The sequence below is a fragment of the Rissa tridactyla genome, chromosome 2 (genome assembly GCF_028500815.1).
Source record: "Rissa tridactyla isolate bRisTri1 chromosome 2, bRisTri1.patW.cur.20221130, whole genome shotgun sequence".
NCBI lineage: Eukaryota > Metazoa > Chordata > Aves > Charadriiformes > Laridae > Rissa > Rissa tridactyla.
In genome coordinates this window covers 78,909,728-78,925,275 of record NC_071467.1, presented here as the reverse complement: position 1 = coordinate 78,925,275, position 15,548 = coordinate 78,909,728, and the positions used below count along the sequence as shown (strand labels likewise).

Below are 15,548 nucleotides of genomic sequence, written 5' to 3'. Positions count from 1 at the left end.
TAAGTTACTGACTGACTGGTAGTATCCGCATCAAATCCAAATATTGGTTCAGTATGATTTGTTCTTATAAAATCCTCCTGAATTCCTGCTACAACATACTTAAAATGCTTTGTGGAAAGAATAGTCAAGAAATGAAATCTACTGTAATCAGTTTTATAGGCAAGCTAGGGCAAGCTAACAAACAGTCCAGAAAATGTCGTGTGTGGCAAATACGAAACCGTCTGAAACCCATGTGCAAAGAATGGGTATTACTTACTGCCAAAATGGAAGAATGCTTTGCTTGGAGGTTTGCTTGGGCCCGGTACTCTTCAGTGGTTTCATGAAAGGCCCAGATAATATACAAAGAATGCCTGTTATCTTTGCAGGTGACATAAACCTGGGAGAAACTCATGTACCTTGAAAGGCATTGCTGGAATTCAGAGTGATCCTGGGAAACTGGAGATACTGTCCAAAGGGAAAAAAAAATCCAGTCCTTCACAAATAAATTACAAGCAGAATATTGGGATAGTCAAAAAATCTTTAAAAATTATTTAGGGATTTTTGTTAAGTTGCAAACACGAATCGGGAGATGGAAAATTCAGGATATGAGGACACACTGCATGGACTGTAATTGTTAAATGAGAGAGACAGAAGATGGGGACATTGGGCAGAGGTACACATCAAGTATTCAAGCACGTAACAGCCAGCTGTGAAGAGGAACAGCATGAACTTTCTGTACTTTCATAGCAGACAAATACAAATAATGAGCAGCAAGGAGCCAAGCTAGACATCAGGAAACAGTAGGGAAACAAAGCACTGGAACAGACTGCTTGGAGCGGTTATGTGGTCTCTGTCATCAGAGATCTTTAGTTTTAGATGAAAATCTGTCAAGAATTGTTTTGGTGCGCTGGATCCTACCTTGGGGTAAAGAGTTGAAGTAAATGAACTCACAATGTCCCATCCATCCCCAGGACTTGGTGATAAGATGCTTTAACTAGCGTAGAGAGCTCTGTCTTCTTCTCTGTGTTCTTTAAGAACAGGAGCAGAAAGCCTTGATATCACTTTTCAGCTTAATGTCAACCAATAATTTTGTGTCTGCTTCCAGTAAAAACTCTGAAAGAGGACACTTCTGGATTTTAACACTTGCCAGAAGGCAGTTGTTCTCACATGGGCGGAGAGAGATAATTCCCACAGGGAACAGAGAGAGATGGTTTTGTCTTTATTAGTCAATTTTTTACATAATTGTGTGCTTAAAAGTGTGCTTAAAAGCATTACCAGAGTACAGGAAACGAAATGCATCCCTGTGTTAGCAACTTTTTCAAGGTTTGCATTGTGGTTTGTTCCCTATTTGACCAAGTTGCCATTAGCCTATTTGGTAATTTAATGTCATGTGTCTTTATATCTGCTGGATTATCAGCTTTAGAATTATGTCACTATTGACAAGCAATTTAAAAGCAATCCTCAATTCTAATGGCTTCATAAGAAAAAAACATCTGTCCTGCATTTGCTCCGTAAATTCAGAGACCAGGGCCAGCACAACCAATCTAAGCAGAATTCAACGTCACTTGTGTTTCCCTACTCCTTAACTAAAAAAACACAAAAATGAAATATAGTTTAGAGTTGATGAAAGACATAACTATGATCGAGCTTCATAAATGACCTTGTCTTTTTGTAATTTTTTTTTTTTTTTAATTTTTTTGAAGCAAGGACATTGTTATTGCTTTTTGAGCTTCTTTTGAGATAGCAAGTATCTGGGTGGAGGCAGGGGAGGGAGTGGAAGTAAACACCGGCATTGTAGTTATTTTTACATACTTAAACATATCGAAGTCAATTTATTTAAAAGCCGTTATTTTTTCCTCTGCTTTTCTCTTTTTCTTGAGCATTGCAAGCTCTAAGTCTTAACGATCAGTGCCAGTAATCACATTTTCCAGCACATGAGGATCAAGTACAAACCCAGTTCTCCTCCTCCTCACCTCATACTTTCCTCCTTTTTGGCCGTACCATGAGTACTGATGATGAAGGATTTAGTTTTAATGATAACTTGAAGTAGCAGTTGTTGTTTTAATGGCAACTTTTCATACATATATATTTAAAGACAGAGAAATTATTCAAATTACCTTTAAGTGTTAGGCATTCTTTGCTATATGTTTTCTATGAAAAAACACCTTTCTCTTCTTCCTGTCCCCATTAGAATCATTTAATGGCTTTATTTTCAACAGAGAAGGGAGGAAACCATTTTACAAGGGTTTTTACACACAGTTGAAAGTTAATGGTCTTTTAAACAAAAATAAATTAACCATTTTGAGAAAAAAAATGGAAGTGCCTATACCAGAAAGTTTTGGCAAGATAAAGAAATTAAAAAGCTAAAGGGGAAGAAAAAAACCCATTATTATTATACTTTTTTTCTTAATGGTCATCTTAGAAGTTGGGTGTAAGTGAAAAAGTAAAATGTTTAGAGAGAAAATGACGCTTGGAGTTGGTTGTCCCATGAATACCTTTGTCCTGTATTTGAATTAAGAGTACCTTTTCTTCCATAATGGGGTAATGTTTTTTCAAACAGCTTAATGTTAGTATGCTAACAAACATAAACTGTACTAAAACATTTACTCTAGAGTTAAACACTACATTCAGTCATGTGTGGCAAGAAAATATAAATCCATTTTTATGATCTAGCAAGTGCCCCAGCCTCACCCCGGGAAATGATCAGCCTAAAAGAGAGAAAAACAGACTATGAATCAACTGGAACAAACGCCACATACCATGGAAATAAAGGAGAACACACTTCTAGAAAAGACACCATGACAGGTGAGATTATGCTCGCGTAGCATATTTAAAATCAGCTGTGATAGACCGCTGACTTTGTAGGCTTGGCTGGGTTTACTGTACTAGAGAAAAGAGTCATCCGCCTTTGGCTGATTCCAAAGTTGTAGCCACCTCGAGAAATACAACTGAAGAAATATTTGATCTTAATGAATACGATGCTGTGTAAAAATGATTTGTGAAGACCATGTTTGTTCATAGAGGAAAGTGCAGTTTTACATTTCTTTTCAGTTTTAAGCTTGTTTTTGTTTCAGAAGGAAGTGAGTAAGTCCACCTTGTATTAACTAGTGTTGTTTCTGAAGCATGACAAAGGTTGAACATGTGCGGTGATCCCTAACATCTGTCTTTTGCAGGGAATGGCTTTCCGGAACCAGTTAGCTTATTTTGCACATCAGTCATTCCTAGGAAATTGTGTAGCAGTTTGTAAAGTCTGTCCCTGTTACTTTCTCAGCTGGGCTGATGTAAATAGAACCATTTTCTCTGTGTATGCTATGGCGTCTATTGCAGGTTTCACTGAAGGCTTCTCTCCCTTAGTGAGCTCATTAACCTGTTAGCATTATAATCATATAACCTGTTAGCAGCAATTATAAAATGTTGAGTGCTTTTGCCTAGTAATTCACCTCTTTGTTAATTCTCCTCTAAAATACGTGTTGGTCTCCATCACCATTGCACAGGTTTATATAACCTCTGTTGAGCATTTTCGTACATTTTATACAGTGCTGAGCATCGCGGTGTCCTCTCCTCCAAATGCTCCCTCGGGGCAAGCAAAGAATCACAGCGAGGAGCCACTTCGCACTTTCGGAACGCCTGTTACCTTTTCCCATGCTCGCTGTAGAGGTCTTTCTCAGAGGATGCCAGGATGGGCTGTCTTGTGTTCCTCAGCCGACTGGGGACACTGGTGGCATGCTGACTCAGCATCCAGCCATTCGTACTAGCTTTCAAGACCGCATTTAGGATACGACAATACTCACACCACATCTACTGTGTTATGCGCTATTGTGCAATCAAAGCCTAAAGGCCAGCCTTCGAATTTGGGTGAAAATGCAATACGGAACATTAATTAGCATGAAAGTGAAAATCTGAAGAAGGGGAATGACAGTCGAGAGCATTTGGAAACGACAGAAATGAGGAATGTCCTGAACGGCATCTGCAGCACACTACGTGAGGTTGCAGCAGATTCAGTCAAGGTACTGCATTTTATGTGTCTGTAATATTTTGAGTGTTTCATAGTCATTGCACAAGGTGGTTCTCTGAAACACTTCAGTGGTCCTTACTTGTGTGACTGTGAAGGACAGGACTGCATTTTTTTCACCGCTTTGTCAAGGATCCATGAAAAGGGAATCTCAGGAGTAAGAGCAGCAGGCCGAAAAGGCAGAAACATTAGTGTTTTGTTCTAGCTGTATCTGCAAATTTAGGCTACCAAATTGTATCAGAAGGTTCACAAAAAAAAAAAAAAAAAGAGTTTCTGTGTGGAAAATCTGTGTTTCCTTGCAGATAGTCTTCTCTCTCTCCACACTTTAAAAAAAATTGGGGTTTTCTTTTTCCCCATCCCTTTTCATTTTATCTTTTTGCTGTAGTGTTTTTCTTCTCCCATTCCTGTTTCCCTTGTTTCTTTTCTCTTTCCGTATAACTTTCAGATAGTGAGGTTTGTACTTCCCCAGCAACCTTTGCTCCACTTTGATTTTTGCATCGTGTTTTCCTTTAATATCTGCTTGTATTTTGTCTGTTCGTATTGATCTTCTGGGTGGGCTTTTAGTTAGGAAACTCAAAACTCTCAGCATCACGCTCAGCTATCGACTATTTTTCCAGCTACTGAGCTCAGTGAGAAAAATCAAAACCAATAGAAAACTGAAAAGTTTAGTAATATTTCACAATTACATGGCCATTGTACAAATGAATACGAAATTAACAAGTCACTTTCTCTCTCTTTCAGGTCACCAAATCTCTGCTTGTTTGGCCTGAGCTTAAATTAAGCACCATTTTAAGAACAAAAGAAAATGTCAGTTAGGAGGAGTCTCGATCGTCAACATTCAACATCAAATTTGTGTAACATATTTGTAGCTCATAAAATAAATATTTCATTAAAGAACAATATAAAGTCAGTATTCGTTATTTTAATTGTAAGACATTTTGACTTTACTGGGATGGTCTAATATAAGTTCATGTAGCAAGTTCATATTGCAATGCCTGTATTTAGTTTTGTGCGTTGCAGCTATACATCCACAGAGCCTATGGGGCTTTGATAAATGTTTTTTCAGGTTCCACCTGGCGTATACATATTTTGAGCTGCTCTTGTATTTTGTGCCAAACTGATGTATTACACAAAGCTTTCTTTGACTTATGGATTTACACAGAATGTAGGGCCACAGCTGTAGTCCCAATTTATCCACAACTGTCTCCATGCTCTTCTCCAAAGCTCTTCTCAGTTTATAGTTTCAAAAATTTTATGACCTCTGGGCTGGGACTGAAATGAAGGTTTTTTGATGGATTTTCGAAGTAGAAATGTTGGCTTTTTGCCATTGTGGGGAGTTGTCAGGAAACCTCTGGGAAAAATGGAGAGTCTATGAAGTAAACAGTTTGGCTGAAGATGATAACTTATATTGATTTCACAAGGACAGCTAAAAAATAGAGGAACAATATCAAAGTTCTCATTGCCCTCTTCCCTTCACAGGTTTATGATGCCTTGTATATTTACTGTCCATCTTCTCTTCTCTGTAGAAAATAATAACCAATAATAAAATTTTATCACCTAAAGTATATTTTTAAGACAAAAACTATTATATTCCTTTTAAAAAAAGCAGGACCTCTAAGTGCATGTGATAACGTTATTTATGCCATGGTGTTTTCCTTCAGAACGGGGAAGATAAGGTTACTGTATACTATCATGGGAATCCTACTTTAAAGTTTCTTTTAGTTTCTTAGTTCCCCTACTGAACGAATACGTGCATCAGAGTCTGCGCCCTGTATCCTCACTTCCACCAGCAGAAACACCTTCTGATTAATTTACTTTCTTTAGGTATCAAGAATCAATCATCTATACTTTTGTTATTGAGACTTAACTTGCAAGTCCCTGCACATTTAGAACACAAATAACCACCATCATCTCTTACAGTAGCTACAGATGCTCAGGCTACTTGAACTTATTATTACTTTAAGAAACTGTAATGCACTGTAATCTTTTCTCATGCCCTTGCCTCATCTTTCACTGTGCAGGAAGGCGACAGGTAATGATCTTTGTTAGCTGAGATTTGTGAGGCGCAGAAGCATTTTCCTTTAGTGGCTTGAACTAAATTTTAGAAAATGAAGTCGTGCTGCTTATAGCAGAAAAAGCAGGTTATGCAATACCAGATGAGGATGACTAGCTGTGCCGCTGAGCTTTCCTTTCTTACTATGGACCTGTGTTTGTGAGGGCAAAAGGCTAGCACCTTGTTATTTCAAAGTGTCTGTAAATGTGCTCAAAATGAGCGCTTATAAGAACTGAAAGCCGAATGTTAAACCATGAATCAAGTAACTGGGATGTACAGGGACGGCTTCGGCCTGTAATACCTTTGTCACATAAACCACTGAGTGACATAATTTTCAAAGCTATTGTCAGCTTTGCAGAAAACTGCTGTGGGGTACTATATGATTATTTTTTAACCAACATCACCTTGAAAACTGAACAGGGGGAAAAAAAGGAAGGTATATATGTTCTTTATGCAGTGCAACCACAAAGTACTGCAGGCTGATCATAGTACTCATTTTAGAACCTTCACAGTTTGGCTAGTTAGAAGTACCTCTTCAGTACTATCATGTACTAATGTTTAGATACTGCTTAAAACACACACATAAAATACACACTCTCATCACTCCTTGAATCATTTAATTTGCAGCTACAATTCTCACATCCCTGTAAAGAAGTGTGGCTGCTGGAAAAACTCCATTTCTTACTCCTTGTACCCCTTTCCCTTCTCTTGCCATGTTTTAAAAAAGAAAATTATTTCATTAATCTCTCTTTCTCTCTAATAATTTTACTACGATGGTACGTATACAACATTAACAGCAAAAATCAGATACTAACCACACAGTACCTGTCCACTCATCTAGCTCATTCTCTCCCTTCTTTCTTTTATATTTGCCCTCTGCTTTTGGACAGCAAGAGTCAACTGCTCACTGAAGCATGGCAGAGCGGGAATGGAGTTCCCAGGGATGCCGCCTGCGTGTTCAGAAGCAGGTACTGGAGCGGGGCCGCATGCATTGCGAGCAGCTACATTGCTTGACTTACATTTCCTCCAGGGACAGAATTATCTCAGCCTCCCGGCTAGACTAAGCCAAGATTTCTTATTCTTGAACTCTTTGGCATTCATTTCCAAGCATTGGATGTGTCATTGTTCTTATTACATTAAGAAAGGAATGCTACTTTTTTTTTCTTTTTTTTTTTTTGCATTTTTAACTTGTGAATTTGTATCCACATCACTGCAGTGAAATCAGCAACACAGACCTTGCAGTTATTTTCATAAGCTGATATTATCCATTTTCCATTGCAGAGTATGTGATCTGGGAGACTGTACGTCTTCAATCTGGCATGTGACAATTCGGAGCACATCAGTGCAAATGTCACAGTAGTGCATTGGACAGCTGTGCACCAGCTCTGGAATATTTCTGGTTTTTTAATAGTCATGGCTGTTAATGGCACGTGTACCATGTGCCTTTTTATATACCTGTAAAAAGATGAATAGGTCATGACCCTCATTAAAGTCTCTCTGATTGCCCGTAGAAACAACATACAAATTAGCATGTGTCCAGTTTGCTATTTTTCATCAGGTTCTTCATAAAACTCTCGTTCACTTTCATTTTTTTCAAGAAGTAGCACTTCACAAAATGAATAGCTGAAACACTAGCTCTTTAGGTCTTGAGAAGAGGAATGTGTATAACTCAACTTCTTCTAGCACTTCTTGGGGCGAGCAAGAAACTCAGAAAAACAGCATAAAAAAGATGGTATCAAGAAAAGATCTGGTAGTTGCACTAACGAGTGCCGTGCCATCATGAGATGCACCATAAATAGCAATGCTGATGCGGACTTCTCTGATACCAAAGACTGTCATCAGGAGGGAGAGTTTCAAACACCAAAGCAGGGGATGCAGCTGGAATATAAAAAACACTGAAATAACTGTCAAGTCTCACACGTCGCTCAACTTTGGCAACAAAATGCAGCCTGAGCATAGAGAACCTCTGCAGATCAACCTTTCACCACTAGCATCTATGGCCAAAGGCAAACTACTCAAGCAGTCATCATTTCCATCTGTTACCGCCTATTGGCACACTGGCAGAATTAAGAGTACCTACCACTGGAAAAGACCAACCATCAAGTTACTAGAGTTTGTGTTCTTCCCACCTTCAAAGAAAGGATCCTGCTGCACTCCTTGGAGACATCCAGAGCTCTTCACCATTTTCTACACTGGACTATGCACTGTCTCAGTAACCACATCCAGCTCTTCAAGAAACAAGAGGTTTTTTCACCCCTATTAGTTAATGGTTGTCAAGAGAAAAAAAACTCTTTTTCTAGCTTTTAGGGCTCATCACCCCACCATATAAGCCCTGTCTTTATCCTGTTTAAGGAACATGCTGGAGATCTTTAAGAACACCATCTGAGATCTGTAAAGCAGCAATATGGAGCAGTACACCAAACTTGACAAAAATTCTACCCTCTGCATGGAACCCGTGGCAGCTTTGAAGATCAGAATTGGCGTATTACAATCAACTTTGGCTAAAGGCCGTCCCATTCCTTTCTCCATAGAGGGTGCAGTGGCTGGGGGAAAGATAGAGGCAGTTGCACATGCTGGGGTCCATGTTAGCAGGTTGCCAAAGGAAGAAAGAGTGGTTACTTCTTCAGTAACTGTGGTTCTTCTCGGTGATGTGGCTAGCATGGATCCCATACCCAGCTTTTAGCTCTGATGCTCAGTCCTCACCCTCAAGGGTTTTGAGATGCGATGGTATTAAAAGCAACTCTTGGTGCCTCCAGGTTTTATACCATTGGACAGAAACCTGAGAGAAGTTGCATGAGCAACATGTTTCAATTCCACTGACAACTCTGATTCACAGCTACTCGATTTTCACTTCAGGTGTGTGCTTTTATAACGAGAATCCTCATGACAGCATCAGACCTTTGGTTATAACGTCTGGAAAGTTAATAACGCATGCCCAGTAAGAAGCCGAGTACAGCAGCCACACAAAATACTACCCTCGTATTCTTTCAAATATGAGAAATAACTACAATCATGCTGGTTCTACCAGCAAACTGGATAGCCAAATTAAAGTGATCAGTGACATCAGCCTTGCAGGGAAAATCCTTAGCTTTCTATCTGTTTTTTTGGGGCAGGGTGGGAAATAGATGTTTGCAAACCTGTATGATGTTATCCTTGTCTTTAGAATTACTTCTGATTTCATACTCACCTCAGTTTTATCCGTGCATTTTAGTAGTAGGACATCTGAGAAGAAAGCGTCAGCCGTTTGTGGATTTCGGACTATCTTGGCAAGACTTCAGTGTAACTGCATATTACTTTTTTGCATAACTCATTTTTCAGTTGCATTTAATCACTTTTCCCATGAATAATTTCACAGTATAGCAAAAGCACTGTAGGATAAATAATCCAGGATTTGGTGTAACATCATCCAATGGAAGTGAAAGGAATGAAATGTTTGTTTATCGCAATATTTACAACTGTTACCTGCTTAGTGTACGTGTGATATGAAATCCCATCTATAACCTGGAATATATTACTGAATGCTATAATTACAATTATGTAATGATTTTGTTGATTTATATTTGAAGTGCACAAGATTGGTATGAACGTGACATGGCCCCTGTTACCATTCGTAAGTGTATACCATGCACATGCATGTACAGCACAGCAAAGATTATGACTGTTTAGTGGCAGGAAGAGAAAAAGGAAGTCTGCAGATGCTTTTAAAGATATTTGTGTGTGGGAAACAGGCACTGTATTTAATGAAGCCTTCAGAATTAATTTTGAGGCCAAAGAGGTATGTTTGGTAAACCTGCTTTTCCCTTCCTTTTTTCTCTCTCCAGCTCAGAACACTGGAATCTCAACTTTGTACAGGAATTCGTATGGTGCACCTGCTGAAGATATCAAACACAATCAGGTAAGTACGGAGACTAAAATGTTACTGTTCCAGATGGCAAAAGACCAGTGTAAGATCTTCTATGGAAACTAAGAAAATCAGAGATTGATAAATCTAGATTACTGAGTCATCTGCTTGCACAAATGCTAGCAGTTCCACTGGCTTCAAACAAGCTACGTTCTTTATGCTAATGGATAATTTCAGCCCAAGTTTCAAAAATATCCAACAGGTTATGACAGCGTATGTACAAAAATTATCCAAGGTGTTTAAGCCTGTAACTCATTATGAAATCAAGAGGGGCTTGAGAGCTGAATGCTTTTAACGATTTGGAGATGTGTGACACAGACTACAAAAGCCAAGCTAATATTAATGGGCGTTTCTACTGTCTCTGGTATCTCACAATGTCTTGTGCCAATGAGTTTGGTTAAGTCCGGTCACATCTTACTACTTGAGTACAGCCATCGTAAATTTTAACACCACTGCTGATGCCACATGGGTCACGTGCTAAGGTATCCTAGCAGAAACTCAAGTATTGAACAGGCCTGAAGACGGAACCCCCTGTACCAAAAGGTGCAAAAGCAGGGAAGCGTATAGTACACATAACATGTAGTAACAGCCCTCCGTTTTGCCATTTAGTCACTCCAGAATCATGATTGTAACAAGGCTTTTTGCCTGGTTGTTTTTTTAATGTATGCATCGGGGCATGGGCAAGAGAAAATCTAGACTTCAGTGGCAAGGACGCTTTTTCATGCATATACATCCAAGCCATTCAGTCTAGAACTGTGGGACTCTTTTAAAATGTCCTGTCCCTGAAAACCAGAAAGCAATAAGTATGTCGGGATAAGGTGGGCATTACAGAAATGTAATGTGTAGCATGGGTCCTAAGCTAATGCACTCATAGAAACAGTTGCAATATCGACATGTGTGGCCTTCACACAGCTGGTATTTCCACTATAGTATCTCCTCAGTCCCTGGGAAACAGACAATTTTCTGCACTTGTAGGCTTTTGTTTAATCATTATGTGTAATGCTACTTTTATACTCACTTACCACAACTCCTTAATATTTTTGCAATTTTGGTATGTAATATGCAAAAGCTACAGCATTTCTTCAACTAGAGAAATGAGACAAAAAAACATTTAAGGAAAGCACTTAAAAAATTATTAATACTATCAGACAGGTAAACGAATATTTAGTAAAATGGATACAAAAGATTTTTCTCTGAAAATTTTACTAGATTACCTGCAATTTCAATTTAAGGGACTGATATTTCGGTTCTAATCCACAAACTTGAGGTGAAGAGAGTTTCTGATATTCTGTGCCCCCATTTCTGTTTTTGATTTTGCTTTTTAATTATCCAGTGTTTCCTGTGGTGCACCATATTCCTTCTTTGTGTGAGACAGTTCAGTGCATGAAGATGTTTATGCTTTTATTGCATTAAAAAAGATGAAGCTCTTCTAATTAACACAGTATTTAGGGAAAAGGGTATGAGGTATTGTAACAGCAGGTGCACTCTTAACTGCAGTCATGAATCAACTAATTTGATTTTTGGGGTGAGAGTTCGAGCAAAAACAAAGCAAATGAACAAACCAACCACATGAAAACAAAACCAATTTTCCACCTTTCCCACTTGCTTTCTCAATGAAATGTCAGGTTTACGATTGACATACCAGAAATAATGGTTTTAGTGTAGAAGAACACAGAAATACTACTTAAGTCCCCTATTTTCTATTCAAAAGTTGACTGTCTCTCACTTTTTGTCGTATAAATATGTTGCTTACTATAGGATTTTTCTCCTGTGACCAAAATTAAACACCTGTGTTTGAATATGTGAAATGAAGCGAAGGGCTCAAGGTCCCGTACACCTTGATAGCAGTACTAGAAATAGAAACTAGAGTATTTATGCTCCCTTGTGCTGTTCTAATATTGGGCCCGGTGTTTAAGATCACTTGTAGGATTGTCAAAGGACATAGACAGCCTTTTACTCTCTACTCATAGAGTCCGATACAGGCATGCTTTGAAAGAGTATCAGAGAGTTTGGGACATAGCAGTGCCAGTGTTCCTCTCTTCTTGAAGGAGCATTACTGACTCTCGCAGAGTCAGCAGGATCAGCAAAGTGTTCTGACACGACATCTGAGCAGCGATATTCCCAGTAACGACCATTTGAGGACTGAAAGGCTCCATCATTTTGTAGTCACGAAGTCTGCCCAGACTTACTAGAGGTGGCAGAGGGTGAAAGCTAGTGTTCCAACTATAAAGACAGAGACTCACTAGGGCTGTCTGAAAAAAACCTGATGGCAAACGTTGGTTAGGGGCCCACCTGAGATTTTTTTTTCTGCATATCATAAATATTTCAGCTTTGAGGCAACTTGCTGGAATGTAGCAACAACACAAGATTGCCAGCATGAAGTGTTGAGGAGGTGGTAAGATGATGGTTCAGCTTAATAGTAGCAGAAGAACACCTTTCAGAGCATTTAGCTTGAAACTTTCTCATGTCAGTGCCCTGAAGACTATAAATGGTTCTTAAGGATATGGTGTCACCCTAAATCTCACTTGTGGCAAAGGCAGCTGCAGAATGTTAATGTTTAGCATCTTTGGAGTGTCTACCAGTTCCATTAAAATTCTTCAAGCCTGAGTTTTGCCCACCGATGTTTGCATTATATAACTGCAAAATAGTCAGAAAGTAATGCACAGATCATAGGAATGAAAGTAACTGTAAGCTACGCCACCTGAACTACTTGTGAAGTAGACCAGCATCTATAGCAGCAATAATATTAAATAATACGTGTATTTAATGATAATATTAAATAAATAAATGTAAAGAAGTGTAATGACAAGACAAAGCTGTAGAATCAATTCACTACCATGCAATACCTTGAGCAGATGTTAAGATACTGTACTTGCAGCATGATAAACATAGCGTGATATTTACTCCTCCTTCCATCCTGTTGCCCACCGTAAGTTGTATCTAACAAGCTGTGGGTATTACTACCTTTCAGGTTTCAACACAGCCAGTTCCACAGGAGCCCAGCAGAAAAGAGTATGAACCATATCAGCCGTTTCAGAATTCAACAAGAAACTATGACGAGTCCTTCTTTGAGGACCAAGTGCATCATCGTCCACCTGCAAGCGAATACAACATGCACCTGGGACTAAAGTCAACTGGCAACTACGTCGACTTCTATTCAGCTGCTCGTCCCTATAGTGAACTTAACTATGAAACAAGCCACTATCCAGCCTCTCCCGACTCCTGGGTTTGAGACTTGGGCAGATACAAAAGCTCCAGGAACTGTGCATGTGCATGCATACCACAAGACATTTTTTTTCCTGCAAATTTAGTTTGTTAAAGCCTGTTCCATAGGAAGGCGCAGATAACCAGTATGGAAAAAATTAAGAGATTTTTTTTTAGAGGGCTAAAAGGTGCGAAAGCTAAACCTGGGAGTAATTAGAAAGAAATATATGTATACATATATATATTTTACAGTGTGGGGCGACTTTACTGTTGGCCCGTAGAGTCTAAAGTTCAGTGCTGTATATTGAATGTGGCTGAAGGAAGGAGGGAGAACACGACAGTGGATGTGGGTCAAGAGTTAAGCACAAGTAACTGAGCAGCGTACATACTTATGGGGAACAGCTTCTCACACTTTGTTTAATATCCTCATTCATTGTGAATCTAGGCTTCAAGTTGCATTTGGGGTTTCCTCTGTACAGCAAGATGTTTCTTGCCTTTTGTTAATGCATTGTTGTAAAGTATTTGATGTACATTACAGATAAAAAAAAAAAAAGTGCATTGTGTATATTACACCAATGCCACAGTGTTTCTTCATCTATGGTTCTAAATATTGCTTCAATTTCAAATTTTGAAAGATGTATGAATTTCCAGTTTTTTGTTTTCTTTTCCCCGGTGCGTTTTAACAAAAAAAAAAAGTCAAAAAAAATCAAAAAAACAAAACGGAATATTTAGCAGTATTGTTCGTTCTGATATGTGGATTTGTTTGTGGCAACTAAAAAAAAAAGGCATTCAGCAGTTTCTGACAATTAACATTCATCATTCCACACTCCTTGTCAACGAAGTGCTTTTTCACTGCCTAAAATTTTAGATGTAGATATTTGAAATAGATTTTTTTCATTTATACCAGTTTTCTTTATGATGATACAGTGTTAAAAGAAAATAAATTACAATTGATCTGTCATCCATATTTGCTAAGAATGTCTATTTCCAAGAACCTACCATACAAATACACATTCTTACTTGTGTGTGTCCATGTATGCATAGTATTCTGTGTGCGTGTGTGTGTTTGAGTGTGTGTGTTTGTGTGGCGTAAGACTTCTTTTCATCCAATGTTTTCCTTGTTCAAGCTTCAATTTTTGTTTGATTTTCAGTTTTTTTAAACAGTGGAAACTCCAGTATGTGCTTTCTCTTACTCACTTTCTTAACCATTGATAGCAATTCAAAATTGTTAGGCCGCATACTCTCAAAGGAAGGGGTTATCAGATTTTTTTTTTCACTGACTCCTTCACCTTTAGGTGCCGTTTCCTTTAAAATAGCATCTCTCGATCTTTTCTTGAGGAAATGTCATTACCCTCCAGCCACCAACCAGCAAGTGCTCAAGGAAGGCAGAGTTTGATCTTGCCATCTCCCTGAGGGAATGGAAAACAAAGACCCAATAGACTTAGGTCTGGATTCTCCAACGTCTTTGGGCTATACAAGAGTCCAACTCGTGAATCATTAGGACAATCATTTATTTTAACCCATACCAAAAAGAAAACCCGATACCCGAAACACATTCCTCAAATATTAAATATACCGACCATTTCTGTGCATTTAAAGTGAAACCCTCAAAAGTAAAAAATGTAAGGGACAGAAATTTTTTTTTTTAAATTTTTAAATTAAAAAATAGAAAAGGAAACTAAGCTAGGAGGCCAGAAGAGCTCGCATATTCATCTTAGCTCTTGGGATTCTGGAAGTAAAAAAAAGAATCTAGCGTTTCTTCATTGCTTTGATTCAGGCAACAGTTCAGCATACAGTTTTCACGGCATAAAACCCACCACAAATGGCATAGTTGTAAATTGCTTGAATTACAGTTAAGGAATTTGTTTTAGGTTGCAAACATTTCTGTGATTAGTCATTGTAATAGTCTTAACATCACCTGGCACGCTTCTGGCTGTGCGCGGGGGGGGAAATCTCTCCCAAGTCATCGCCTGCTCTATAGGACACAGCCCGAGTAGTTCACGCAGGCGACTATTGTAACGTAGAATTGGTTTCTCGGTAATCTAGGACTATAGTTGAATCTTTTTGGCAGCTTTTCCCAGTGTACGATATGTAACCTTATCTGCTCTTTGTAGTAAACAAGGGGAAAAAAATCGCATGCAAAAAAATTTTTTAAAAATTTAAGAAAGGGTGGGCGGGAGGGGCACAGCGGGCCAGATGTATAGTGAGGTAGATAAAAATATTATTCATAGTTTTGGACACAGGTTGTTTATATTTTATTTATTACATTGATTTTAATATGATAAGTGACATTTGCAGTGCTCTTTTGAACAAAGCACATTTTCAGTATAAAAACTTTTTTTTAATAAAGAATGTCACTCGCAACTTGCAGTTCTTCTTGATTGCCTGATAACCACCAG

General features: G+C 38.5%; 1 protein-coding gene across 3 annotated transcripts in view; it reads left to right on the top strand.

Annotated features, from left to right (window-relative positions):
* CTNND2 (catenin delta 2) overlaps positions 1 to 14,098 on the top strand; it is a 679,731-nt gene extending 665,633 nt beyond the window's left edge. For all 3 annotated transcript variants that reach the window (XM_054191357.1, XM_054191355.1, XM_054191356.1), the window contains 3 exons: positions 2,653 to 2,784; positions 9,866 to 9,939; positions 12,917 to 14,098. In XM_054191357.1, coding sequence (XP_054047332.1) covers positions 2,653 to 2,784; positions 9,866 to 9,939; positions 12,917 to 13,177 — 467 coding nt within the window. In that variant the 3' untranslated portion in view covers positions 13,178 to 14,098. The remainder of the gene's footprint in view (positions 1 to 2,652; positions 2,785 to 9,865; positions 9,940 to 12,916) is intronic.
* Positions 14,099 to 15,548: the final 1,450 nt, after the last annotated feature.